General features: G+C 38.5%; 3 protein-coding genes across 7 annotated transcripts in view; all 3 read right to left on the bottom strand.

The window, feature by feature from the left end:
- Positions 1 to 32: 32 nt before the first annotated feature.
- On the bottom strand, positions 33 to 1304 carry LOC113502037. The gene has a single exon (XM_026883410.1). It carries the CDS (start codon positions 1176 to 1178, stop codon positions 750 to 752), a length of 429 nt encoding a protein of 142 aa, XP_026739211.1. The 5' UTR covers positions 1179 to 1304; the 3' UTR covers positions 33 to 749.
- A 644-nt stretch (positions 1305 to 1948) lies between these two features.
- On the bottom strand, positions 1949 to 15096 carry LOC113502029 (pre-mRNA-processing-splicing factor 8). Its single transcript, XM_026883391.1, has 34 exons — positions 14957 to 15096; positions 14601 to 14798; positions 12619 to 13507; positions 12272 to 12522; positions 11974 to 12136; positions 11564 to 11781; positions 11178 to 11404; positions 10796 to 10940; positions 10495 to 10676; positions 10189 to 10395; positions 9710 to 10000; positions 9261 to 9453; positions 8602 to 8789; positions 8168 to 8406; positions 7922 to 8068; positions 7683 to 7833; positions 7365 to 7572; positions 7025 to 7230; positions 6729 to 6919; positions 6325 to 6460; positions 6065 to 6234; positions 5640 to 5787; positions 5422 to 5550; positions 5180 to 5340; positions 4894 to 5085; positions 4578 to 4772; positions 4310 to 4481; positions 3919 to 4206; positions 3480 to 3673; positions 3193 to 3408; positions 2922 to 3087; positions 2618 to 2821; positions 2255 to 2534; positions 1949 to 2177 (listed from the first exon to the last, which is right to left on the bottom strand). The coding sequence occupies exons 2-34, from the start codon at positions 14785 to 14787 to the stop codon at positions 2017 to 2019; spliced, it is 7095 nt and encodes a 2364-aa protein (XP_026739192.1). The 5' UTR covers positions 14788 to 14798; positions 14957 to 15096; the 3' UTR covers positions 1949 to 2016.
- A 168-nt stretch (positions 15097 to 15264) lies between these two features.
- LOC113502030 (mutS protein homolog 4-like) overlaps positions 15265 to 23395 on the bottom strand; it is a 14979-nt gene continuing 6848 nt past the window's right edge. For 3 of the 5 annotated variants that reach the window (XM_026883394.1, XM_026883392.1, XM_026883393.1), the window contains exons 4-19: positions 22658 to 22726; positions 22235 to 22383; positions 21696 to 21886; positions 21264 to 21385; positions 20508 to 20734; positions 20209 to 20403; positions 19665 to 19994; positions 18389 to 18492; positions 18046 to 18148; positions 17844 to 17960; positions 17666 to 17767; positions 17194 to 17307; positions 17051 to 17121; positions 16723 to 16860; positions 16390 to 16588; positions 15265 to 16302 (exon numbers count right to left, since the gene is read on the bottom strand). In XM_026883394.1, coding sequence (XP_026739195.1) covers positions 15409 to 16302; positions 16390 to 16588; positions 16723 to 16860; positions 17051 to 17121; positions 17194 to 17307; positions 17666 to 17767; positions 17844 to 17960; positions 18046 to 18148; positions 18389 to 18492; positions 19665 to 19994; positions 20209 to 20403; positions 20508 to 20734; positions 21264 to 21385; positions 21696 to 21886; positions 22235 to 22383; positions 22658 to 22726 — 3125 coding nt within the window. In that variant the 3' untranslated portion in view covers positions 15265 to 15408. The remainder of the gene's footprint in view (positions 16303 to 16389; positions 16589 to 16722; positions 16861 to 17050; positions 17122 to 17193; positions 17308 to 17665; positions 17768 to 17843; positions 17961 to 18045; positions 18149 to 18388; positions 18493 to 19664; positions 19995 to 20208; positions 20404 to 20507; positions 20735 to 21263; positions 21386 to 21695; positions 21887 to 22234; positions 22384 to 22657; positions 22727 to 23395) is intronic. The other 2 variants (XM_026883395.1, XM_026883396.1) reach the window with 2 other exon arrangements.

Here is a 23395-nt window from a genome sequence, read left to right as displayed (position 1 = left end):
CAACTATAGTAATGAAATAATAAAACATTTTATTAAAAACTAAATTTTATTTCAACATGAATTTAAATACTTAGCGGTAAAATGTACAATGCCAATTATATTTACAAATCTTTTTTAATACGCCAGTTTAAAATATTACCAGGTTGTATGTAGTGAATTCAATATTCAATAAAGCAGACACCAGTTTTAACAATTTGAATGTCTTATCTACACTAATACAGCTTTACAAAATATTATTAATAGTTCGCAATAAAGCCAAATATGTACGACTAAAAAAAGATGTTTTTCCAGTCAACCCTATCAAAAATGGTAACATTCTGATAAATTTGAAAGTTTCTTTTAAAATGCGTCAATAGAAATATTCTTTAATAATATTTTTTTGCATTCATCGGTGTATTATTGAAATGTGATAAGATTGATAACCACCAAGGGCCTAATCTAACATCAAAGAAAAATGATCCAAAAACATATCTAACTTGCTATCTGTATCAGATACATAAAAAATAGGTAAAGACACAATACTTGAAAGATGACAGAGCAGTTTTTATATTAACAACTACAATCTTTAACATTAAAAAATATGTTTTACAGGACATGTTAAAAAGTACATACTGAACTTTCTGCTGACTAAAATGGTGGTCTTAATTATAGATATTATTCGACACCTTCTTTTGACTGCAGTGGAATGCCATTTTTTATTGAAGATAAATACAAACTTAAGATCTTACACCTAACTTAACATTATTACTTCAGTAGTTTTCATCCATTGGCACAACACCATTCATAGTATTTGAAGAGTCATCTCCCAAGTTCCAGGGGTCGTCCAGGGCCGCCAGCAGACGCGCTAAAGCCTTGTGACCTTCAGTGTCAAGGTTCTTCGACAACTCCTCGTTAAAAGGAACGTATTCATCACATAACACACTCTTCCCTTGCGACACGCCGTGAATCTCGTACCAACCTTCTAATGGCTCATTTATCGGCCTCTTCAGCTTAATCAGGACCTCTTGATCGTCTACAGTTTTGACATGGAATCCTTCGCTGCCTACAACTTTGGTAACTTTGCCCCAAAGAGCAACTTTCGCGCCATTTTTTTGCGCTAGGTTACCGGCTGTAACATAAGGAACGAACTCATCGTTGTCTGGAAATTGGTTATCTTCAAAATCGTCTTGATCACCCATTTCGAGAAGAAATTGTATTACAAAACAAGTAGCCGTAAAGTCGAAAAGTACTAAACAAGAATCAACTTGTATCAGTTTGCACACCGTACGACGTTGACAGCTTGAACAACTCAACCGTCAGTAATTTTGACAGTGACGGCAGTACCAACCGACACTAGTGTTTACTTTAGTTTTCATACTAAACAGAATTGGTTTTGTTTTCTACGAATCAATATTTTTAAATCATAATAAAAATCGCTTATCCTCCCTTCCCTTACTTTTATGGTTTCGTTGTTTCATCCCAGAATATTGTAGAGCTTGATTGTAAAGGTTCTCTCTATTTAAGCGAAGTGAGACTTAAGTGGAGTATTTAAATAGGATTGTAACAAAAATACCCGCGACTTTTCGTGCGACCCGATACGCAAACACATTATTTGATTCTTCACTTGGCTTCTGTATGCCATTCTATACGGATGAGATCATTTGCATTTTTTTTTATTCGAAACCGGTGGTTCCATCATAACACAGCGCTGTATTGTCCATAAGGCAATTTAGGCCAGTGCCTAGGGGCCCAGCACTCCTAATAAAAATAAATAATTTGGACCAAGGCCTCTACTCCTAATTGCCCCGAGGCCTCTGGCCCCTAAATCCGGCCCTGTACATACATAATTTAAAATGCGGACATTGTCGTTTCTATCGATACGTTTGTATTGTAATCTTTTACTCGATCTTATAGCTTACATGCTTACCAGAAGGATAATTACACCGTTATCTTAAATAAAACAACAATAGCAAATTTATTAAAATTTAATTCTCGCTTATTTACATTATCCCTTACAACTAACACACTGGCAGTAGCCTACGCAAAGTGGTCCTCGCGGTCGGCGGCGAGCGTGGGCGCGGCGGCGTCCTCCATAGCCGCGAAGTTCATGAAGTGCGCTGGCCGGTGCACCTCGTGGTAGAACTCGCGGGGGTTACCCAGCTGTACGCCGTATTTCATGTTCGGGTCGTGACGAACACCTGGTAATTACAATGATTTTTTAGTAAATATATAAGTATAAATTAAACAAAATAAAAATAAGAAAGAGGGCACATACCCATGAAATTGTAATTCCAACTGCCTTGCGATGGAACCATGAAGTATCCCAAGAATCTGTCAGACAACAGCATTTGGACCCTTTCATAATGACTGGGCAGATAACCTTTAGGGTTATTACCCCTATCGGTGTTTCTCGCGCCCCATTCGTATCCGCTGGGTGTCAGTTTGTAAGCCGTCAGCGAACATGAACCAGGTGTGAATGAGCAAGTTATAATGATTGTCTTTTCGCCATCCCAAGATGGGTTTTCGGCCATTACTTTCGCGTGAGTTGTTATATCCTGTAAAAGGGAATAAAGATTAGAATCGAAGACAAGACATACAAATAGTTTATTTGAGATTGTTAGTAGTGTGTAGTCGTGACCTGTGGCGAGAGTTGCGGCAGCTCGTTGGGCTGCGTGTGCATCCAGCCGAGCGGCTGCAGATGCTGCAGCGCGGGGTGCTTGGGCAGGTGTCGCGGCAGGTGCACCTGCTGGTGCGTGCCCCACTGCGGCGGGACCACCGCGCACTGCACCTCGCGGACCATCGGGTTGTCCGCCGGCGACGTGCCGTACAGGTAGCAAGCGATCTACACAAGAACGAAAATAAATACATTAATAAATAGTCAAACAACACAGAACACTCAGTACAATGGGGGACGATGAAGAGTAATAATGCCAATAACCAACCTGTGCTCTCAAATCAGAGATAGTGACAAACTTCTTGAGCAAGTTCTTGGGCAGGATGTAGGTGTAACCACTCTCTTTGATGTCGTCCGAGCTCACGTAGATGTGATTAGTACGAAGATGTAAGTTCGTCGCAGATATGGCACGCACACGCCATTCTGTCTTGGAGCTGGAATAAAATGATTAAATTAATAAATTTCCTTTATGAGCAAAATATGTAATTAACATACAATTACATTTAAATCAAGATTGCTAGTTGGTATATTATTCTTACCTGAACGTCTGTGACTCGTAATTGCTAGTTGTCGACGTAATGATCTCATCTCCATGCTTGTTAACTGTTCTTGTAGTAGTAGCAGTGAGCTGACTTTGTTCTTTACTCTGCTTCTCAATCTCCGCAATCTGTTGTCGTTGTGCTGAGGGCGCAGATATTTCCATACCCAAGATTATATCACGGATTTCTGATTGTGTCAGCGACGCTACGTTTACACTAAAAAAATGAACCATGTAAATTCATACATACATTACTTCGAAGTTGCCATAATTGTTTAGAATACTTACTTGTTCTTCTTTCCGTAGTCGGCAAGGATAAGATCCTTGAGTTGCACTTCAACCTTGATCCAGTCATCATCACTGAGTGTGGGCCAGATGTGATGTGGCTCTGTCAGTGTAGTCTTGTCTGGTTTGAGCAGGACTTTAGTGCGCTCCGTGTTCACATGGAGGGCTCTCAGGATAAGGATCAGACGACTGAACGCCTAAGAATTGAAAATGTAAGAAATTAAACTATGTTTTTGGTATTACAGTCGAAATATTTAAATAGTTCTGTTTAGTTTGATCAGATAGCGTATTATCAGACGTGGTCGAGGCCGCGTCATGCGATCAGCAAGCGCGACTCTCTCGCACACCCCCAGAGCACAGGGACTCTCTGGTTTCAGGACCCCTACGCGATTCATCACTTCATATTAGGATTGCCAAGTTCTGTTTTCATAATAAAACTTACCGTGTATGACGAAATAGTTTTAAGCCAATCGTCATAGAGGTTGAATAGCACCATCTGTGGTTCTGTAGCCTTAAGAATAAGGTCTCCGAACTTCTCAACTTTGAGACAAGCCTGGAAAGGCAGCTGCAGTTCTGAACCCTTGATGACAATGTTCGGGAAGTCTAGCAAGTGGACCTCGAGAGGATCCAACATTCCCTTTCTGGTGACAATGATCTGTTTAGGCTGCTCTTCAACAGGGAGAGAACGAATCAAAGCTGCTACTTCTTCGGCGGTTTTCCATTTAGCGAGCTGGAGAATAAAACATGTTTTATTATCATTTCAAAGGTCTCTCGTAAAAAAAATCATAGTTAGTTTGAGTAGATAAACATGCAAACTATAAATATATTCTTACCTGTCCAAGACGTTTCTGTCCGGCCCACACGCTGGTGTGAATGATCTTCAAGAACAGTTGTCCTGTACGCGGGTTGAAGATGAAAATAGCGCCGTTGATGGGTTTGGTCGTCAAGTTACCCTCGAATGTTTTGTGGATAGTAACACGGTATACATTCGTGTCGTCAACGAACCTACACAATAGAAAATGGTTAAATATGACTTACATGCAATGTTATAGCCAATAGTTGAAAATGATGATTTTGAAATGGTTAAATAATGCTGCTTACCAAATAATTTGATTGGAGAACAGTTCACCGTAGTTCTGACTGGATAGGTACGGTTCAGTGGGCTCGGACGAGTACAGTTGTAATGCTTTACGGATACGTTCGCGCAATACATATAAAGCTGGGTTCGCCTTCATAATCTTCGCCATTGCCTGCTGGATTAAGGGCTTGCATCCAGGGAACCAGTTACCATAAGCACTGGAAGAAAAAATATGGTTTAAAAACTGATATTATGCTGAAATCATGGGCAATTTTTTTTACGCGTAATTTATAATTATGTGTATTATTTATGTGTATATTACGGTAAATAAAAGCTTACCTGTGCAGGTTATACGCAAGATCTATAGCGATGAGCAGCCCAGTGGGCGAGGGGTATATAGACATGTTATCTGTGGTGTAGTCCAAGAACTTAGCACGAGCGTATCTCTCCACATCGTGCGAGTCGTAGTCTCCCCAACGCAACTGGATGTCAAGCCAATACTTCTGTGTTGTGGTATTGTCCATTGTGTCTCTGTAGGTTTAAGAATAGATTAATGGACGATTTTCAATGTTTGACGGACTTGAAATGATACTAGTTAATGAGCATTACGACATAGTCTTCTTACTTGGTGTCGGCGAGTAAAGACGGTCTTGATACATTCCATTTGTAGGCAGAGAATAGCAAGATGTCGGCGCATGACGAGTTCATCTTGTAAGATTTACGAGGATGGATGGTTTCCTTCTGTACTGTCTCGATTTCTAATGCGTCTAGCTCTTGATCGAATACCTAAGTAAGAGATTACATAATGTTAGTATAAGAAATAAAAGACGTATTGCATATATTGAATTATGAATCATATCTTTGTACCTGACACAAGTCCATGACGATAGACTCGTGGACTTTCTGCCACAAGTGAGCTCTGAAGATTTGAATGAGCGAAATCTTTAGCGTTGGAATCTTGCCGTGCATGAAAATACCAGTTAAATCCAGTTGTACCTAAACACAAAATAATATTTAATGATACAGATACTTTGTAACATAATTAATATTACTTAGTATTCTTGAAGGTTGATTGTTATTCTTACCTGGAAACCGACATACACGTTGGCTCTGTTGATGGTAGGTGACCACCATAAAGTAAAACGACGGTTGGGAATCTGGTTCAAACCAGAACGCTGAGCATTGGTCAGCTTCTTGTACTTCATCGACTCTTCGAAACCTGATGCTTTCTCCCTGAATAAATGAAGGTACTTTTATTAATAACCACGACTAACAGGATGTATAATGATGGGATTGGTTTGTGCTTGACAACAAGATCAGATAGCGTATTATCAGACGTGGTCGAGGCCGCGTCATGCGATCAGCAAGCGCGACTCTCTCGCACGCCCCCAGAGCACAGGGACTCTCTGGTTTCAGGACCCCTACGCGATTCATCACTTCAGATATAAAATAAATAAATCTTGAAGAAAGTATACGAAATAAAATGTTATGTTTAGTATATTGATCTTACCAGAAGAGACCCTCCCAGGTGGGGAAGTAGGTGCCCTTGAATAAGGTGTGCTCGAGAATGCCTTCTACTCCTCCTAGTGCTTGTATCATATCAGTACGGTAGTTGTTAAGGTTCCAGAGTTTACCGTCGTGCCGTTGGTGAGTCCACCAGAAAGGATTCTGCTTTAGGACCTAGAGTACGAAAAACAAATTAAGTGTCAAAAACCATTCAAATTAAACATTTATAAGAATATATTAGCAGAATAACTATGTTTATCATACCTGATATTGTTTGAATTCGGTACGAATACGCCATCCTTTGTCGTAAGCAAGTGTGTGCCTGTCTTTCTGGAACAGTGTATTGATACGAGGAATACCTCTGTCCCACGAATCTTCTAGATCTTCCAAGGTAAGACGTCTGTGAAATTACACAACTGTTAAAAACTCGATTCCAAGTTAATCATACATGAATAGTTCTGGGTAGTTTGATCAGATAGCGTATTATCAGACGTGGTCGAGGCCGCGTCATGCGATCAGCAAGCGCGACTCTCTCGCACGCCCCCAGAGCACAGGGACTCTCTGGTTTCAGGACCCCTACGCGATTCATCACTTCATATCGAATAAAAACGTTTTTGGGGGACAAGAAATCAATGCGTAATAAATAATATCCTTTTTCGTAGTATTACCTATTCTGCGCGTTAGCCTCCTGCCTCTTGAGTGCGTACTCTGCCCACACGCGCTGCGAGTCGACGAACTCGGCCTCCCACGGCTGGATGTAGCGGTACAAGTTGGGAATCAGTTGGTCTTCGTCGTGCGACATACCCGAACGGAAATGTGTGATGCCCACGTCCGTTTGTTTAGACCAGCGGAGATCAGACTGCGAATAACATATTATTTAAGTTTCTCTTCACTAGAAACACAAGATTCAACAATTAATTTGTGAAATATATTCCATCTTGTAGGCTTGTATAATTTTCCTTACCTGCGGAATCAAGACATGACCCATAGACAACATTCCCAGTCCTCCCAGCTCCTTAGGTGTGTAGAACACGACGGGCGGGAAACGGGAAGGCATTTTGGAATTGAGACCGATCTTTATACGAGTTTGGATCTTGTTCTCGCATTTCACAAGCAGATCGAGAAGCTCCTGTGTGTTGACTACAGCCTCACGGAAGTATGTCATCAGACCTGATAAGTTATTGACTTATAGAGTAAAGGAATACTTTCATAGAATTAAATAGATGTCAATAAGTTGCGTGCGTAAGAAGTACATTCACAAAAGTATGTACATAATGTTTTTATTTGATGCAGTACAAACTAACCAATAAGCGCTGTATTCCACTTGTTGACAATCTTCGTGAAGGTAGTAGAGCCTGACGCCATGAGAATCTGTCGGACTCTGTTATGGAAGCGAGCTAGGGACTCGTCGTCGACACGAAGATAGCACTGAGCAGTTCGTTCTTTTGTCACTTCATTCTGTAGATTCCATACGCCGTCACGATGACAGAGCTCTTCGTGTTGACTGCGGCACTAGGTAATTTAAAAAACACTGTTAAATCTAGTACATAACGTACGATCTTTATTTGTGTATTTATTGATATTTGTTTACAATTTATATACTTTTCACACTGTCAACTCACCTTTGGCAGTATCCTGCACTCAAAGCCAGCCATGTTGAACAGCAAGTTGGGATTGTCCTTTGAATAAACAGAAACGAAACTGTTCTCCCACTGAATGGTGGTGACTGAACGAGGCAGACGGTTCTTTATATCCCAGAATACAGCTCGGCCACTAAACAAAGAAACAAAATAAATTAAGTTCCACATAATATATTAATTTTTGTATTAATATGGAGGATGTTGAAGATTTGATTACTTACAGGTTGACATCATGTTTCATAAGACGCATACGCGCATCTCTGGGCCAGCACTTCTTATTGTTATACCCGACAATGTTTTCATTGTTAGGGTCAGGATGCTCAGTCAGGTATCGTTGGATCAGGTCACGAGCTTCTTCTGCAGTAAACCTATAAGGGGAAACATGGGAGATTTATAATAAATATGAGACAACAACTAGAAGAAAAATACCATTATTGATTTATAACGACGAGAAATTATATACAAACCTGAAGAATATATGAATTCTATCCACATATCTGCAATACAGTCTGATCGGATGCGCAGTTTCTGTTTGTCTGTCTTGGTACGACAAGAAGTCGTTGGGCAGTTGTGGTGGACCCGCCATCTCACTGGCTCTTTGCAGACCAAGCACAAGCAAGTCCAGTACCAAACCATAGTACTGGACTATGAAAGAGGCGAATTGAAGACCTCGGATTATACCATATGAGTTTGTGTGGTTCATGTCCTGTGTAGAAAAGATTACTATAATGTATCAATTAGTTAGGATTTTATGATTGAAAAGTGTATCATTAAGACTTAAAGGAGGACTGCTGCCGTTGTGGACGACGGCGCTCACCACCGTCCGTTGCTACGCCATTTTGCTTTATCGGCAACAATCTTTATAATAAGAGCACAATCTTGATAACACTAGACAACTAACCTTGTAATTAATAATGACGTTGTTCTTAGCAGTCATGTAGTCAGCGATATTGTGGTCAACAATAAGACGAAGAAGTCGATTGAGTAGCGTCAAATCTATCTTTTCGTACAACTTCTCGAATCGTGACTCTAGAAGGACGTTGCATTCGCCTTCGCCGACCTCCCATACATCTTGCAGGTTGTTTATACCTAAGATCAAGATGCGAATTAGATTAGAATTGTTTCATGAATAAATAGTTTTAGTTACAACATATGTTAAGACTTATATTTTACAAACACCATAGTTAAAAAAAATATTTTTTTTATATTTCACTCTTACAGCAAACTTGAAGTTTAATTTTCTTTGAATTCTTCAATATTTCTCTTCCTGTCACCTAGTCTTGATTGATGATTGTGCAACCAACCAAGGTGAGGTTTGTAACAAGGGGATGATCGCAATTAAACAGATCTCCTTTGCCACAACGCACACCCTGAGTGGTCGCGTTAGTATCTTCGTTTTTCCAATATTCAGTTTCTTCCGATTGCTTCGTTAAGGTGCGATGGGTAAAAATGCTTATAAAATTGGCACACACAATGCAAAATCTTCGAGTCTTAGTGGATATAAATAAATCATAATAAATTTCAGATTGTTTTCAATAAGTATAATTACTGTTCACATACCTTGACACCATTTATACACGAGTAGCGGCGATGGTTCAGTGTCCGCTGGCTTCACCCATGGTGGCAGCAAGCGTCGTTTGTCAGCCTCATACCACAAGTATTGGTCGAGATAGGCGTCCGTAATCTTTTCTAAAGGCTCAACGTCGTATACGGGCACCAAGTGGGAGTATAGGTCCATGAATTCTATACCAACCTAGACAAAAAGTTTCATGTGTTATGGAAAAAGTTGGTAATATGTAGCATGCGTCACTTATGTGAATGTAATGAGAATGCCTCAATACTCACTCAATAATATGATAAAGATTATGCAGAATACCTTTTTATGCTATTGTACTAGCGTGTAAATACATATTTCAAGTTAGTGTGCTTGACATCTACATAGTTGGTTTCATAGAATTTTCGATGTTACGAGTAATTTGCAATATGTGCTACGAATGTTCTGAGCTTACCTCTCTAAACGTCCTCTGTGTGAGCAAATGACGCTTGATTCTCGACAACGCCTCGTGAGGATTATCATAAGCCTGTTCTATGAGACCTAACTCCTCTCTCTGGCTCTGATTGAGCCTGGACTTAACACTGTAAGCTTCCTTCAATCTCTCCAGCGCTAGGATGAGAAGTTTAGTATCGTGCTTGTAGGAAAGTGGCGGGAACGGAATGGGGGCGAAGCGACGCGACTCGAGCCAATGTACTGTTGTAGTGTAAATGGCTACGGCTTCTTCGGGAGAAATGTATGGACCATCCTGAAAAGATTAGTTTTTGTAGTCATCAACATAGGGTCTAGCTGAAAAGAACTATACTATTTGTTCACAGTTAAACGAAATTTATAAATTTTACTTATACAACATTTCAATAAGGCATTTTTACAAGTGTGTTGATCATTGAAATGATCGACAAGGTGATTATATCATAAGGGCACATTTCTACATACCTTCAAATAGTTATGCTGCCTCTCCTGCTCAGCCTTGAGGTATAACCTCGTGAGTCGTCCCAGATTCTTCTTACACACGGTTTTGTCGACGGTAGCGCCGCGACGAATACGCTCACGGTTGTAGTGGGCGGTGTTTGTCCACCAGTCGGCCTTCATCTTTACGTAACGGAGAATCATGTTCTCTATCGGTGTTGGGAGACCGGGCACCTAAGAAAGTAACTACGTTTAGAGAGTGGCCAAAGATACAGACAATAAAATCTTTAATGAAGTGAATACTGACTCATAATACTATTGTTATGAACTTACCTTCCAAGGAATATTAGCTTTCCAGCATCTCCAGGCCTCAGACAGATGCTGCAGGATAGTCCTGGCCTTGTTCTGTTTGATACCTTCAGGCATCATATCAACGATATCGTGCATGACGGACGCACGCAATTCAAGGTCGAAGTGAGACTCGACGCGCTGCTTCGTGACTGTCTTTGCTACACCTATTTGGAAAAAGACGAGTAAGAATGTGACTGAACTATGAGTCCTAATACTTTGAAGGATCTAGCAAGTAAATATTTGCATGTAATAATAATTAACTTCTTTGTTAACAAAACATTACCTTTGGAGTGTCGGCCTTCGAATTGCCTCGACAGCAAGTTTCCGAGCCAGCGTTCAAGCAATGGAGTTATACCACGCATAAAGAACAACCATACTCGCCATCCTGGAGCCCAGAAACCGCAGCCAGGTCCCTTTGATACTGGACCCTGAGTAAATGATAATGACGAAACTTAGTCATATTGGAAGTTATTTATTTTATAACTAAATACTTGTTTAATATTTCTTCTGCCCAGCTCTCTTAATTAAATAAAACTGAACTTTTAAAACATAATTATTGCGCAATACTTCGCGGTAACTACATAATTAGTTTCCTTAAAACTAACAGGATACTCAAATCTACAAAAATTTATGATAACAAATTCACTAAAAGTGTATGTTCTTACCGTATTAAACCGATAGTAGATCAGATGCTTAAGATCCTTGCACATCCTGATCTGTCTCATGAGCTTGTACTTGTAGCGGTACATGCCGGTCAGCTGGCCAACGTGAGCAAAGATGTATTGAAGACCGTCAGCCAGTTGGAAGGAGTCCACGTTGTTCAGACGGTATTGTACGTGGGAGTCGACGATCAGTTTAGTTAGACGTAGGATTTCACGGCATAAATGGAAAGCTGTAAACGGAGGTTAAGATGATGTACTGGAACTTATTTAGTTACTGTATTTGACTAGTGCAATGTTTCACAATTTAAAACGAAATTAAAAGAAAAGTATACGATTTATTTTTGTGTACCTATAATCATATCTAAAAATCAATAGGTGGTACAACTTACCATTACCAAACCGCGACTTCTTTCTCTCCTTTGTGGTTAAAGTCTTGACTGGCTTCAGGTTAAAGTTGTAATCCAAATGCAGATAGTTCAAGTTTTTGCGATGGATGAGCAAGTTCAGCATGTTGTAACCTTGGCGACATACTTGGAGACCAGCTTCAACCCAGTCCAAAGTTGTGGTTTGGAAGAACTTAGTTGACTTGAATGAGCGGAATAAGTACCTGTGTGGAGGAATATTCGACATTGAATCTCTGTCAAAAGTGATAACTGAGGATTCTACTAACTGATGATAGTTTTTAGAAAAAAAAAACAAATAAGTGTGCCTTGGAAATTAATAAAATCTTCAGCATCTTCTAAATCTTAGTTGCACAAAGATAGATTATGTTACGATTTTGAAGATATTTTTGACAAACCTTTTCTTCTGCGGCTTTGGTGGTCTATGCTTCAATGCATTCAGCACATAATATTTCAGAAGTTTTTGGTACGAGACCCTCACTTTTACGGGTTGTCCAGGCGGGCAATGTTCCTTGTACCAAGTCTTAACAAGAGGAACGTCGATAGCACGTCGTGTGCGTCCTAGATAAAAAAAACATTTGCATCAGAATGACATTACGCTTTTGAAGCAAGTGCTTCATGATCGTCATTTATACTGGCATATCTATACATGACATGATTTATATAAGTTCAGAAACGATTTTTTTATTTACTCACCTGATCGCATGTTAAAAGGCCTTGGCGCCCACAATAAAGCAATTCCATTAGCCGTATTGTCAGTGTACAGCGCGGTTTCTTGCAAGAATGGAGTCACATCTTCAGCTAACACATACTCTTCTTCATCAGGCAGTGGGTCTAAAGACTTGACTGAGTGGCGATGAGAGATGGGATTGATGAGAGGATCGAAGTAGAATGCAGGTAGATCGGGATCCTCAGTTTTGATGTATACGACGTTCGGTGTGTGGTACCTTGAGGAAAAGACAGCAAGCATTGAAACATTTGAATGTTAACGATATATATACGAATTTATTAGGCTTTTATTTAAATGCATTTGAGCGACTTACCAGGACAGTTGAACGAAGTGCGGCAAGTTGTTGTACAAGTACGGGAAAGCGATTCTGTACTCAGTACGGATTGGCTGCCGAATGATAATCTTGTTGATGTCATTGAATTCATTCCAATCTTCGTCACCCGCTGAATTATCCTTAACAAGAGGTTCGAACTTCGGTCCTCCGGGGATCGCCATATTTAAGGCTTTAGCGGTGAAGAAACTCTTGGAATCAAAGAGGTAGAAATAGTTGTCGTCTACTAAGTCAGTCAGTAACTGATTTCCAAGACGGTATAAGGTCGCCATCTGAGGTAAAGTCAGGTTCCATTTTCTGTATGTGGAACCGTTGACATGCTTAGTACCTAATAAAGGCTTGTGATCGTAAAACCACGACGCGACAGCTCCATCTTCTTCTGGGTCCAGTTCAATCTGAATGGGCTCAAGAGGTTCTACATCCAGGATATTGTCAGCATAATCTAGAGGTGGTTCCTCGTCGTCAAATGGCGGGAATCTCATCCGCTTGAAATGCCTACGGTCACGTTTCTCCCTACGCATCATGATCCACATTGTGCCCCATTGAGCTATGTAAACTGGTTCTATTACCCACGGGATTTCATTGACGAAGGTGATGGCCCCAGTGATGTGGTAAAGAACTTTAACATCGCGAATCTGTTCCCATGGCATAGGCATGTTCTCAAGAAGTTTCATGACTGCATGAGGCATGTATTTCAATGCTCCAAGATAGACACGCTTGTCGTGTCTGTATTTGCGACTGGTCATGTCTCCATGGTCTCTGATGATCTTTCGAATGTGTTCGGGAGGCATGTCTTCCTTCTGTGCATCCACGAAACCAAACTTGCGCTTTTCGGCAAAGCGCTTTGATTGGAGTTGCATCCATTTTTGAGCTAGTAATAACAAAATAAATAAATTTTTACAAATACATATTTGATTAGTGAAAAAAGGTGCTGTCTTTAGTGTCTTTAAAAATGTAATTGAGCACTTTATAATAATGTTGTGTATCTGTAAACATTAGACCTGTGAATTGCAATGTGAATACAGACCCGCTGCTAGTGTCCTTCTACACAGACTGAAATAATAACCTCTTATTTATTGTTACCTAATTTGGTTGAGAAAACTAAAAGCAGATTGAGGCTCTTCAATTATGCACAACACAAATGATTTATGCTCAATACCTCTTTCATCTAAATACCATTTTGCTTTCATGAGGTTTATACTTATGGTTGGTGAAACACTAAGTTCATTGGTTTCAAATTCATACCTAGCCTCATGAAAAAAGAGACCAACAAAAAATATAATAAATGATTAAGTAAACAGTGGACCTGCAGTAAAGTCAGTAAACCAACAAATGTTTAGCAAGACAATATAATAATATGACAGATTCTTTATACTCTGATCAATTATAATACCGTGTTATCTTGACTATTTCAAGTTGCAACCTGCTCAATCATCAATTACTGAGGGACCATTGTATTTCACAATATTGTTGCATGCTAGTTTTTTAAAGATCATGCCTTAAGTTTACTTGGTAATGTTTGCAATATCAGCATTCTCCATTGTTACTAGAATGGAGAAGAATACCAATTGCAGTTTATCTTCCCCACAGGAAATAATTTTACTATAAACTCCTTTAGAAAAACTGTTTGGTCATGGGGGTGGCAATGGGGACAAGGAAAAGTTAGAAAGTGGTGGTTTTCATATTTTTTTGGTAAATTCTCCTACATAAGATATTTATGTATGTTATTTGAGTGAATGCTTTCACAAAACAAATGAACAATACAAAGTAAAATACATAAAAAATAATAATCGAATGTTCGATTTTTTTAATCAATTTTAGTATTGTGTTATGAAAACTTTTTTCTAATAGCTGCTGCTGTTGAAAAATCAGCGCGATGCCCCGTTGTTGGCCTCCGAATAAATAATGCCACCTAAATAAATACAACACGGATAACCTATATAATTATGTGGGTGATAACTTACCTTTCTCCTTTATCTTTTCTTCGGGTATATGATGGGGCTTAGGGGGCTGCGCCGGAGGCACCGGTGGCGCAGCCGCAGCGGCGGCAGCGTGGGCTTGCAAAGCCGCCTGCTGCGCTGCCGCCAACTGCTGCTGCGCCATCATGGTTGCCCAGGGATTGGGCCCCAGTAAATACGGCGGCAGCGACATCGCTGCGCCTTCTACAACACCAAAACGCTATTTTACTAAAATATTCACGATTCAAAAAAAGTATTTGACAAAATTTAATAGCTTCAATAACTACAAGCCGCAGAGCAGCGTGGTAAACAGACGCCGGTTGTAAATAAAATGGCGTAATTATGATTTCACAGAAACTTACTAGTATTATTTGATCGCTAAATGATGTATTTCACTCACTTTTACAGTAAACACAAAAACAATTAGGTTAAATTAACCAATGAAAAACCTAATATTGCGAAAGCAATGGTCGTAGCCATTTGCAATTACATTTTTCATTCAAAGGATAGGCCATAGATCAGGCAGTCAATGTTTTTCGGTGTTGCCACCTTTTAAATTATTTTCAGATTTGTTTAGTCGATTGCTTGGATAAAGAATCACATGGAATTCTAAATCTATGGTCGATTGCTTAAAAAGTTAAGTAGAAAAAGGTTAATGCAAAAGAAAATCTTTTGTGATTTGTTCTTTATTTATTCAATGTTAAACCTGCTGTTCACTTACTGAAGACAAAAACAATTTGGAATTTGTGTATAATTTTAATTTCTACCACATTAAAGAAACTTTTTGCAGTTTATCATGCAATCTTAATTCGTGTCACGTATCTCGAAAACTCAAGGGAGGTGTTAAAACTATATTCTCTACGCTGATCAGTCCACTTGACAATTCTTCATTAATTTCGTTAACAGTTTCAGTTACTAGATCTTCATCGATTGACATTATATCACTGCTCGGTTGAGAATTTGTTTCATTTTTGGCTGAATACTCTTCGACTATTTGAGTTAGGGCTTCTGCTATATCGGAATCAATGGACGTAGTTTCGAATTCATTCATATCTTCATCGTTTTGACCACTTTCAGAGTCTAGACCATTATTGCTTCTCACTATGTGGGTTTCATTTCTCATCAATTCGAAGTTTTCACTATTGGCTTCATTTATATGACTGTTGTTATTATGATTGCTTTCTTTGCTGTTGTCACAGATTTCAACACACGGAAAATCATCATTGGCGCTATCATCATTTTCCATGTCAACGTCACAATCATTGAATTCATTTTCCAGATCCTCATTATCAGATTGCTCATTATTTACCACACTGTTCAGTAATTGTTCGGAAGATTGCACTGAGGTAAAATTTGTGTTGTCATCTACAACGGGTGAGGCGAAAGTTTGTTTGCTTCTTGGAAATCTAGCATTACCACCTGTGTCGTTTTTTGCTGAAACGTTTTTACAGCTATCTTCGATAGAAGTTTGTTCTTTAGAATTGGGGACAAAAGAATATTCTGCGCTAGAGTCAGTTCTGTTACAATTTCCATTATTTTGATCTTTCAATGTTTTGAGTATCTGCGGATGCACTTTTTTGAACTCTTGTAAAGTTTTCTTCGTGATTTCGTCGGAAGTGCCGTATTTTCTGTATTCTAGTTGCAAATTTGCATTTAGTTTGTAGAAAATTTCGTTTCCCGTAATTTGAGGTGTTCTTATTTCCTGAGTCTGGAATAAAATATGTTATAGTTCAAAGGTTTAAAATATTAAAGTTCTTCAAACATTTAAATTAAAAATAATTCTGTAACAAAATACCTGTGAATTCTTTGAAATAAGTTCAGCAAGTTCCATGGCAAGTTTAACTGTATCCTCTGGTAAATTTGTCTTAGCAGCCAAAGCTAATCCATAATGTTGGATTTTCGTAACACCTGGTTCAACTTTGTATTGATAAGTAATTCTCTTTTGCGGGTTTTCTGGATCTCCTACTTCTTCTTCGATAACAGCTGTGTGGCGACTACAAAACGCATACGGATTATAATCAATGCTGAGTTATGTGCCCGTTGTATACGATGCTAAAACTTTGAGTGTGAGGGAAACTAAATAATTTGTAAATTAGAAGAAGAAGGTATGAAGATAGTAATAACTTACTTAACTACATTAAAATATAGTTCTTGCAATCTTGTTAAATACATGAAATGTGTCGTGAAGAATGTAAATGCATCACTCATGATAAGCTCCTCACAAATTGCCCACGCTACGCTTGTACCCTCATCTGCATTGGTGCCTCTGCAAAGAAAAGATTTAGACTGCATATAAGATTATTGGCATAATTATTTTGCGACTTTATTTTGAGCCTTTAAAGCAAGTCTGTGGCTCGTGCTATTGTGAAAGCGGGACTGCTGACTACGTTGTGCGTAGATGTGCTTCGCTCCTTGTAAAATTTCTTGTTTATAGATTTGAATAAATTTGTTCGTACCTGCAAAGTTCATCAACTATTACTAAACTTGAAGGCGTCAGTCCCTTTAAAATGTGCTGAGTTTCTTTCATCTGGAAATCGAATATTGTTGATCACGCTACAACTCAAAAAAGAAGTTAAAAAAATATCCCAATTTTTTTTACCTCAAACACGAAAGTAGATGCATTTAACTCTACGCTATCATTAAAACCGATCCTCGAGAATAATCTGTCGCAAAGCCTCAGAACTGCGTTTGTTGCTGGTAGAAAACATCCAAGCTATAATAATAAAAAGAAAATAAATTATTGAAGAAAAGCAGTATCAGTCACAGGAATATATATTATATTTATTTATTTATTTAATAGTTCATGTACACAGATACACACACAGAGTACAGAAAAGAAGAAAGATAGAACACATAGTACATAGGCACAGCTTATTTCAACAGAAATTTCTTCCAGCAGGCCCGTTATGGGAGAGTTAGAATAAGAAGAGATGCAGATAGTGTGTAAAAAAAAACAAAAAAGAAAGAAGCTATAACTAAAAATAATTTATATGCATTTATAATGCTGATTTTCTCGAGGATACCACGTAGTTATCTATTTTAATATCCTTTTGGGAATAAATTCAACAAACCTGCGCCATAATCTGCATGATAGCAATTTGCTTAATATAAATACTTTTGCCACCCATATTTGGCCCCGTTATTATGGTAAAGTTGTGCTCGGGACTAGCAAACTAAAAATATAAAACAAAAGCAATATTTATTGGCCAGTCGCAAATAAGTTTGGTCACCTATGGTGTACCTACTTACAATGTCATTCGGAATGGGCAATACTTGACTGTTATAATCCAAAAGTGGATGCACACTGTTCCTTATATCCAAATAACTGTTGAAATCCGGTCTTATATAGGAACCTATAGAACTTGACTGGAAATGAAACAAAAGTTATATACGTATCTCTCTACTCAGTGATTTTCAATCAAAAGAATTTGAAAAGAGAATCTGGATATACCTGAGCCATAGAAAGTAGGATGTCTAACTCAGCAACGTTTTCGCAAAGTGTGTAAAGACTCGGCATGAAGGGACGTAGGTCTTTCAGTAAGGAAGCTATAACGCTGCCAAATAGAAAATTACTATAAATATGGTTAACGACAGGATAAAATTGAACCATCAAATCTTTGGGACAATCAGAATAGTATAATCCTAGTATTACTAGGTGAACTACGAAGATTATAGCGAGGGGACTTTCTTTATTGGCGGGACTTTCGCCGAATTAATATCCTGATGAAATGAACTAACGAATGATGTCAATCATTTGTAAGTACAAGGTAAATATTATTTAAAGAGAAACCAACATGTTGCTCATTTTCTGTATTTCATTTAGCGACTCCTTAGCTTGCTGATTTAATACCACTAGTTCTTCTGTAGACATAGATACACTTGCACCACTGTGATGTACCTGGTGATGAAAAGAGATCGTCGTCATTTGTAGTCAAAATCCAGACAATTTTTCACCAGCTTCACAAGAAATAAACCTATTGCAAAGTCTGTTTCAACTTCTCTAATTGTTAGCGACGATGACAACTACGTACACCTAAATTAAGTATGTTATAGTTTTTGTTTGATTAACGTTTCAAGTTTCTTAAAGTTAATGAGTTTGTTTACGTTTGCAATCAGTTATAGGTGTACGTAGGTATATATTGAAACATTGTTTATGTTATGTTAAGGTTTGTTTGCAAATGTTTAGGACTATATGATGTGTGCTAGGGACTTAGACTATGGTTAAGAACTAGATTTAGTTACCTAAGTGTTGTCCATATACTATTTAACCCTGAAAAACCTAGAAAAAGGTTTTATGTAGAAACAATTATTGATAGGAATTGTTTCATAAGTACCCGCAATTATTTAGAATTTGTTGTAACTAACTCTCGGTAGGTGGCGACGCACGTAGATTAGTTTTAAAAGTACCTACATAAAATTCACTTTTTAGTTACCGATTCTGTCACAGGGGGCAGCACAATGTTGTTGTCATGATTAAGGTGCGGGTTTTCGCAATTATCTTTATTTTAAGACATTATTTTATGTAAATAAAGGTATAAGGATAGGGTTAAATAGGGTAAAAAGGTCTAGAACATTTGTAAGGGACGCCTAACTGCCGGGATAAGCCTCTGGAAGGGTTTCTTGCCGGCCAGCGCGGGAACGCGGCACGCCATGATTGGCTGGCGCCAAATACGCGCCCCCGTGATTGGTCGGCAGTCACTATAAATAGAGGGCCCTCCCGGCGGTTAGGCATTCCACATCCAGTGAGCATCCGGAAAGGAACCTTGGAAGACTAGGAAGAATAGGAAGCCTAGAAATACTGGGGACAATAAAGAACTATGTAAGTACTGCACAATATCTTTTACTGCGTTGAACCCTTGCTTCTTTGTATCCCGCCAGTGCCCGGTCCCAACCCATTGGACCAACGGACCAACCAACAAATACAGTCCACTCGCTGGCTACACTAATCGACCATAAGTTTAAATTATGATCGTTTATTAGCCCATTGCGGCCATTGCTGACTAAGTATCTCATTTAATCAAGCTTTCGTCTTCTAAAACTGTCAACTACCTATGCCTATTACAAACATACCTGTATAAATAGTGGTGGTAGATCCTCTATATTAAAACACCTTCTATTTTTTGGTGCTAAGGGTAACACAATATGGAAACCCTTCAATACATTTTGATTCAACCTCAAAGGCAGGTCGTATGTCTCACTGAGTTGCTCTACAATCTTCTGTATATCTTCTATAAGTTCCGAATACGTTCTTCTAGCGACGTCTAGAAGACCGTTAATATCGGGTTTGACTGCAAAACAACGCTGCAGACTTGCCATTGCTCCCTTTTCTATATGAGCATCATCTTGGATTATTCTCTTTATTCGTTCTGTTATCTCGTTATAGTGTGGGTTTTGAAAATCCTAGAAAAGGTCACTCGTACAAAATTTGGTCAAACAAAACTGAACTAGAATAGAGTTTTGTAGAAACTGGGGTATCTACTGTCCTCAAAAATGAGCAATACGAATTTTTAGAACATTTAGAACTAAACCCGAAATAAATAAAGTAACAAAAATAATGACATCTTCAAGAAAATTTTTAGTTAGTACAAAAAAGCATTTGATTTGAAAATGGTACCATTTTAATCTTCCTCAATCTCCCGCAGCTGGCTCCATTCAGAGCCTCCACTAATTTTGGCACCATATCCATGGTAACCTTCAGAAGTAGAGTTTGATTGAGCTGAGCTTCTCCTATCTTGTCCATGTTCTGGTTAGCTGTCTCCATGCATAAGAGAAGGATCTTATCTACATCAGCTAGTTTCTTGACGACATCCTGTGTGGGACGCAATTTAATACGAGATACGAGAGTAGCTAGAAGCTCAGGGTAAAGGATTTTATGACAACTGATCGAAAATAAAAATTGGACCACAATCTTACCTGCAAGTCAACCATAAGTCCCGTATCATTCTCAATGAGGTCTTGCACAGCATCGAGCCTAGCTTCGATAAAGTCTCTGTTACATGAAGGCTGGAGTATAGACGCTCTCAAGGCTCTTATGCCACCTGTAGTATACGTAGGACCAAGTACTCCTAATAGGCAGCATGTAGGTCCTGCTGATGGAACTAAAGGCTGCACGAGTTCAAGTTGGGTTGCTGTTCCCACGTCTAAAATTGGGAATAAAAATCATTTTATCGATTCCGGTTGAACAGTAACGTGTAAGACAAAACTTTTTTATCAAAGCCTAAATATACTGGAAACAAAAGATAGAGGTTAGCCGTAATAGCACGAGATGAGATGATGTCATTACTTATTAAGATTAACAAGATATTATTTCCTTCAGTTGACCTGTGCGCTAAGCGCATGGTACCTATTTGCTGCAGTTAATCGTCTTATCTCATAAAACGTCATATAGACTGACGATAAGCCGATAAACCTTGTATTTTAATTAGATCTTTAGTAATTGGCGACCCCCTGCGTGGAATTAATCAGACTATAAATGTGACTTTAGCGTAATCATAATGCGGTCTGATAAAAAAAAAGATATTGCAGGTGATATAGGTACGCAAAAGCCAGGTGTTCATTACACCACTAAGAAATTACTCATTAAAAACAATTTTCAGCTAATAGGTCCGATAAAAATAAAACCAAAATTTTGCTCAAAGCCAAATAATTGTATTGAAAAATTATTCGTACCTATAATCATAGTGTTCTCCGATGAGTGATATTCGATTTTAAGCGATTCTCTCGCAAATACAATACATTGAATATGTTCAACGTACTTTAATACAGCAGCTGCAGCCGTTAGGGCATAAAATCTGAAAATTTGAGGTTTTTCGTCAAATTTTGTAGACTCTAGGCAGTTCATGGAACTCAGAACGGAGTGAAATAATTTGTTGCAACACTTCAATATAAACTAAGGTTGCCCAAGTATCATTAGCAATTTTAGTTTAGTAGTCCAGTGTAGTAAAAGCAAAAATGCAAATCCCTTAGGTATTTGAAATCGATAAAATATTTTAGAACTTAGATTTTGAAGAGGTTTTCCTTTTTTATCTCAAGTTATTCAATGGAGAAGCCTTGAAGACTTAGCTCTCAGTCTAAACATAAAAAGGGTAACATTCGTATTACTTATGCACAACTTGAAGGTAAACTCCGTTGTACTGCGGAGCGCACAATGTCTGTATGTGTTGTCTGCCCGCCGCGTCGTTGAAGTGTCTCCTTTGAACTGTGACAACATTAACTAGCGGATACCGATTCCTTATCAACTGATACAGTTGGTTAGGCTGGACGCCCTCGCAGAATGTGTGGGGAACTATAATCTGTAAATAGAAATATATGGTTTGTCTGGACTGCTCTTATACATATAAATGGGTTTTTAATGTTCTTAAAACTTTGAAGTTACAGATCCGGAGTAAATACTAAAATAGTGTCGAATTTTGTGTTTATGTTCAATTGTCAATTGATGTGAAAAAAATATTTTGAAACCCAAAGATTCCAAAAAAATCCAGATTTTGTTCCACTATCGATAATAACAGAGAATAGGAGTGATTTAGGACTCAAATCCGGAACTAAACGTCAAAATCTATCTCCAAAAGCTACAACCCTCCAAAAAACGAAATATCCTGAACAAACAGTCAAAGAATCTCTTAATAATATCAAATTGTTACCTCTATAGGATTGAAAAAGTTTATTTTAGTCAGGGTATGCGTATACAGTAAGGTATCACTGAACTGGCATAGAACAAGATGTGGATGCCTCAAGTCGATTGCTGCAATACCTATTTCTCCACGAGCCATGCCTCGGCCCTCTGATATGGCTGTAAGATAAGTATTTTCCAAATTATTGTAAGATGGGATGTCTGGTCAACCAGTATTTAGTAATATACTAAGTAGGTTGTGAAGGATGGCCATTTTTTTGGCTGCAATATGAGGTTTTTAATCAGGAGAAACAAGAGTACCATACAAAAAGGAACGGCAACAGAGAGAGAGAGTAATAGGCAACAGAGACTGGATAAGCGAACTGAAAGCTATTTCATATCATGCTCCAGATGTACTTTTCTAGTCTTTTTTTAATATTTGGTTAAATATTACCTAGGATCACACTTGCATCGGCAGCCGAAACGCTAGTAGATCTAGCTGATCGATTTCCACTGTATCCACCTAAAAGTTAGTAACTCAACATTTACATCGGTTCTGTCTTTCTAATAAAATCGTAAAACAAAAGTGGTATATTCCTATTGCCAAGTAAATAATCATTAAACAAGGTGAATGGTATGTTATTCAATCATGCCTCATGGGCCGTAGTATCACGGTAATTTTATTATTGGCAATCGATGCGCGTAAAATAGTCGCCTTTAGTTTAAATACTCTCAAACCACTACTTGGTTGAGGACGGGATAGGCTGTGAGTAGACCTTGTCGTTCATGAAGAAAGAAGTTTTGTTTGTGAAGATTCAGCGGTGAGTCATAAAGTTTATTTTATTTTAAGTTTTATAGGGCCACGGAAAGAACTTTCAACTGCTCTAAGTTTTGCTGATTAAAAGACTTACAGTAGGTAGAGAAGGTGCTTAGAGGTAGGCGCTCTGGTTTTACTTAAAACAATCTTTTACTTTCCTTGTTGTAAAAGGGAAATTACATTTCGCCAAGTACCCACGATAAATTACTGTTTGTTATAAAGTGGGAGTGCCCCGAAAATGTATTATCTTCAATACCTAATACCTTTACTAAGTAAACTAATATTTTGCTTGATTGTGTTATATTGCTAACAAATTTTTTGTCGACCATGACCAGATATGACCAGTTACCTAGGTTTGTTAATCTGGAATAAATT

This window comes from Trichoplusia ni, chromosome 16, assembly GCF_003590095.1.
Source record: "Trichoplusia ni isolate ovarian cell line Hi5 chromosome 16, tn1, whole genome shotgun sequence".
Taxonomy (NCBI): Eukaryota; Metazoa; Arthropoda; class Insecta; order Lepidoptera; family Noctuidae; genus Trichoplusia; species Trichoplusia ni.
The sequence above is the reverse complement of the archived record's forward strand: the minus strand, read 5'-3'. Positions and strand labels throughout refer to the sequence as shown.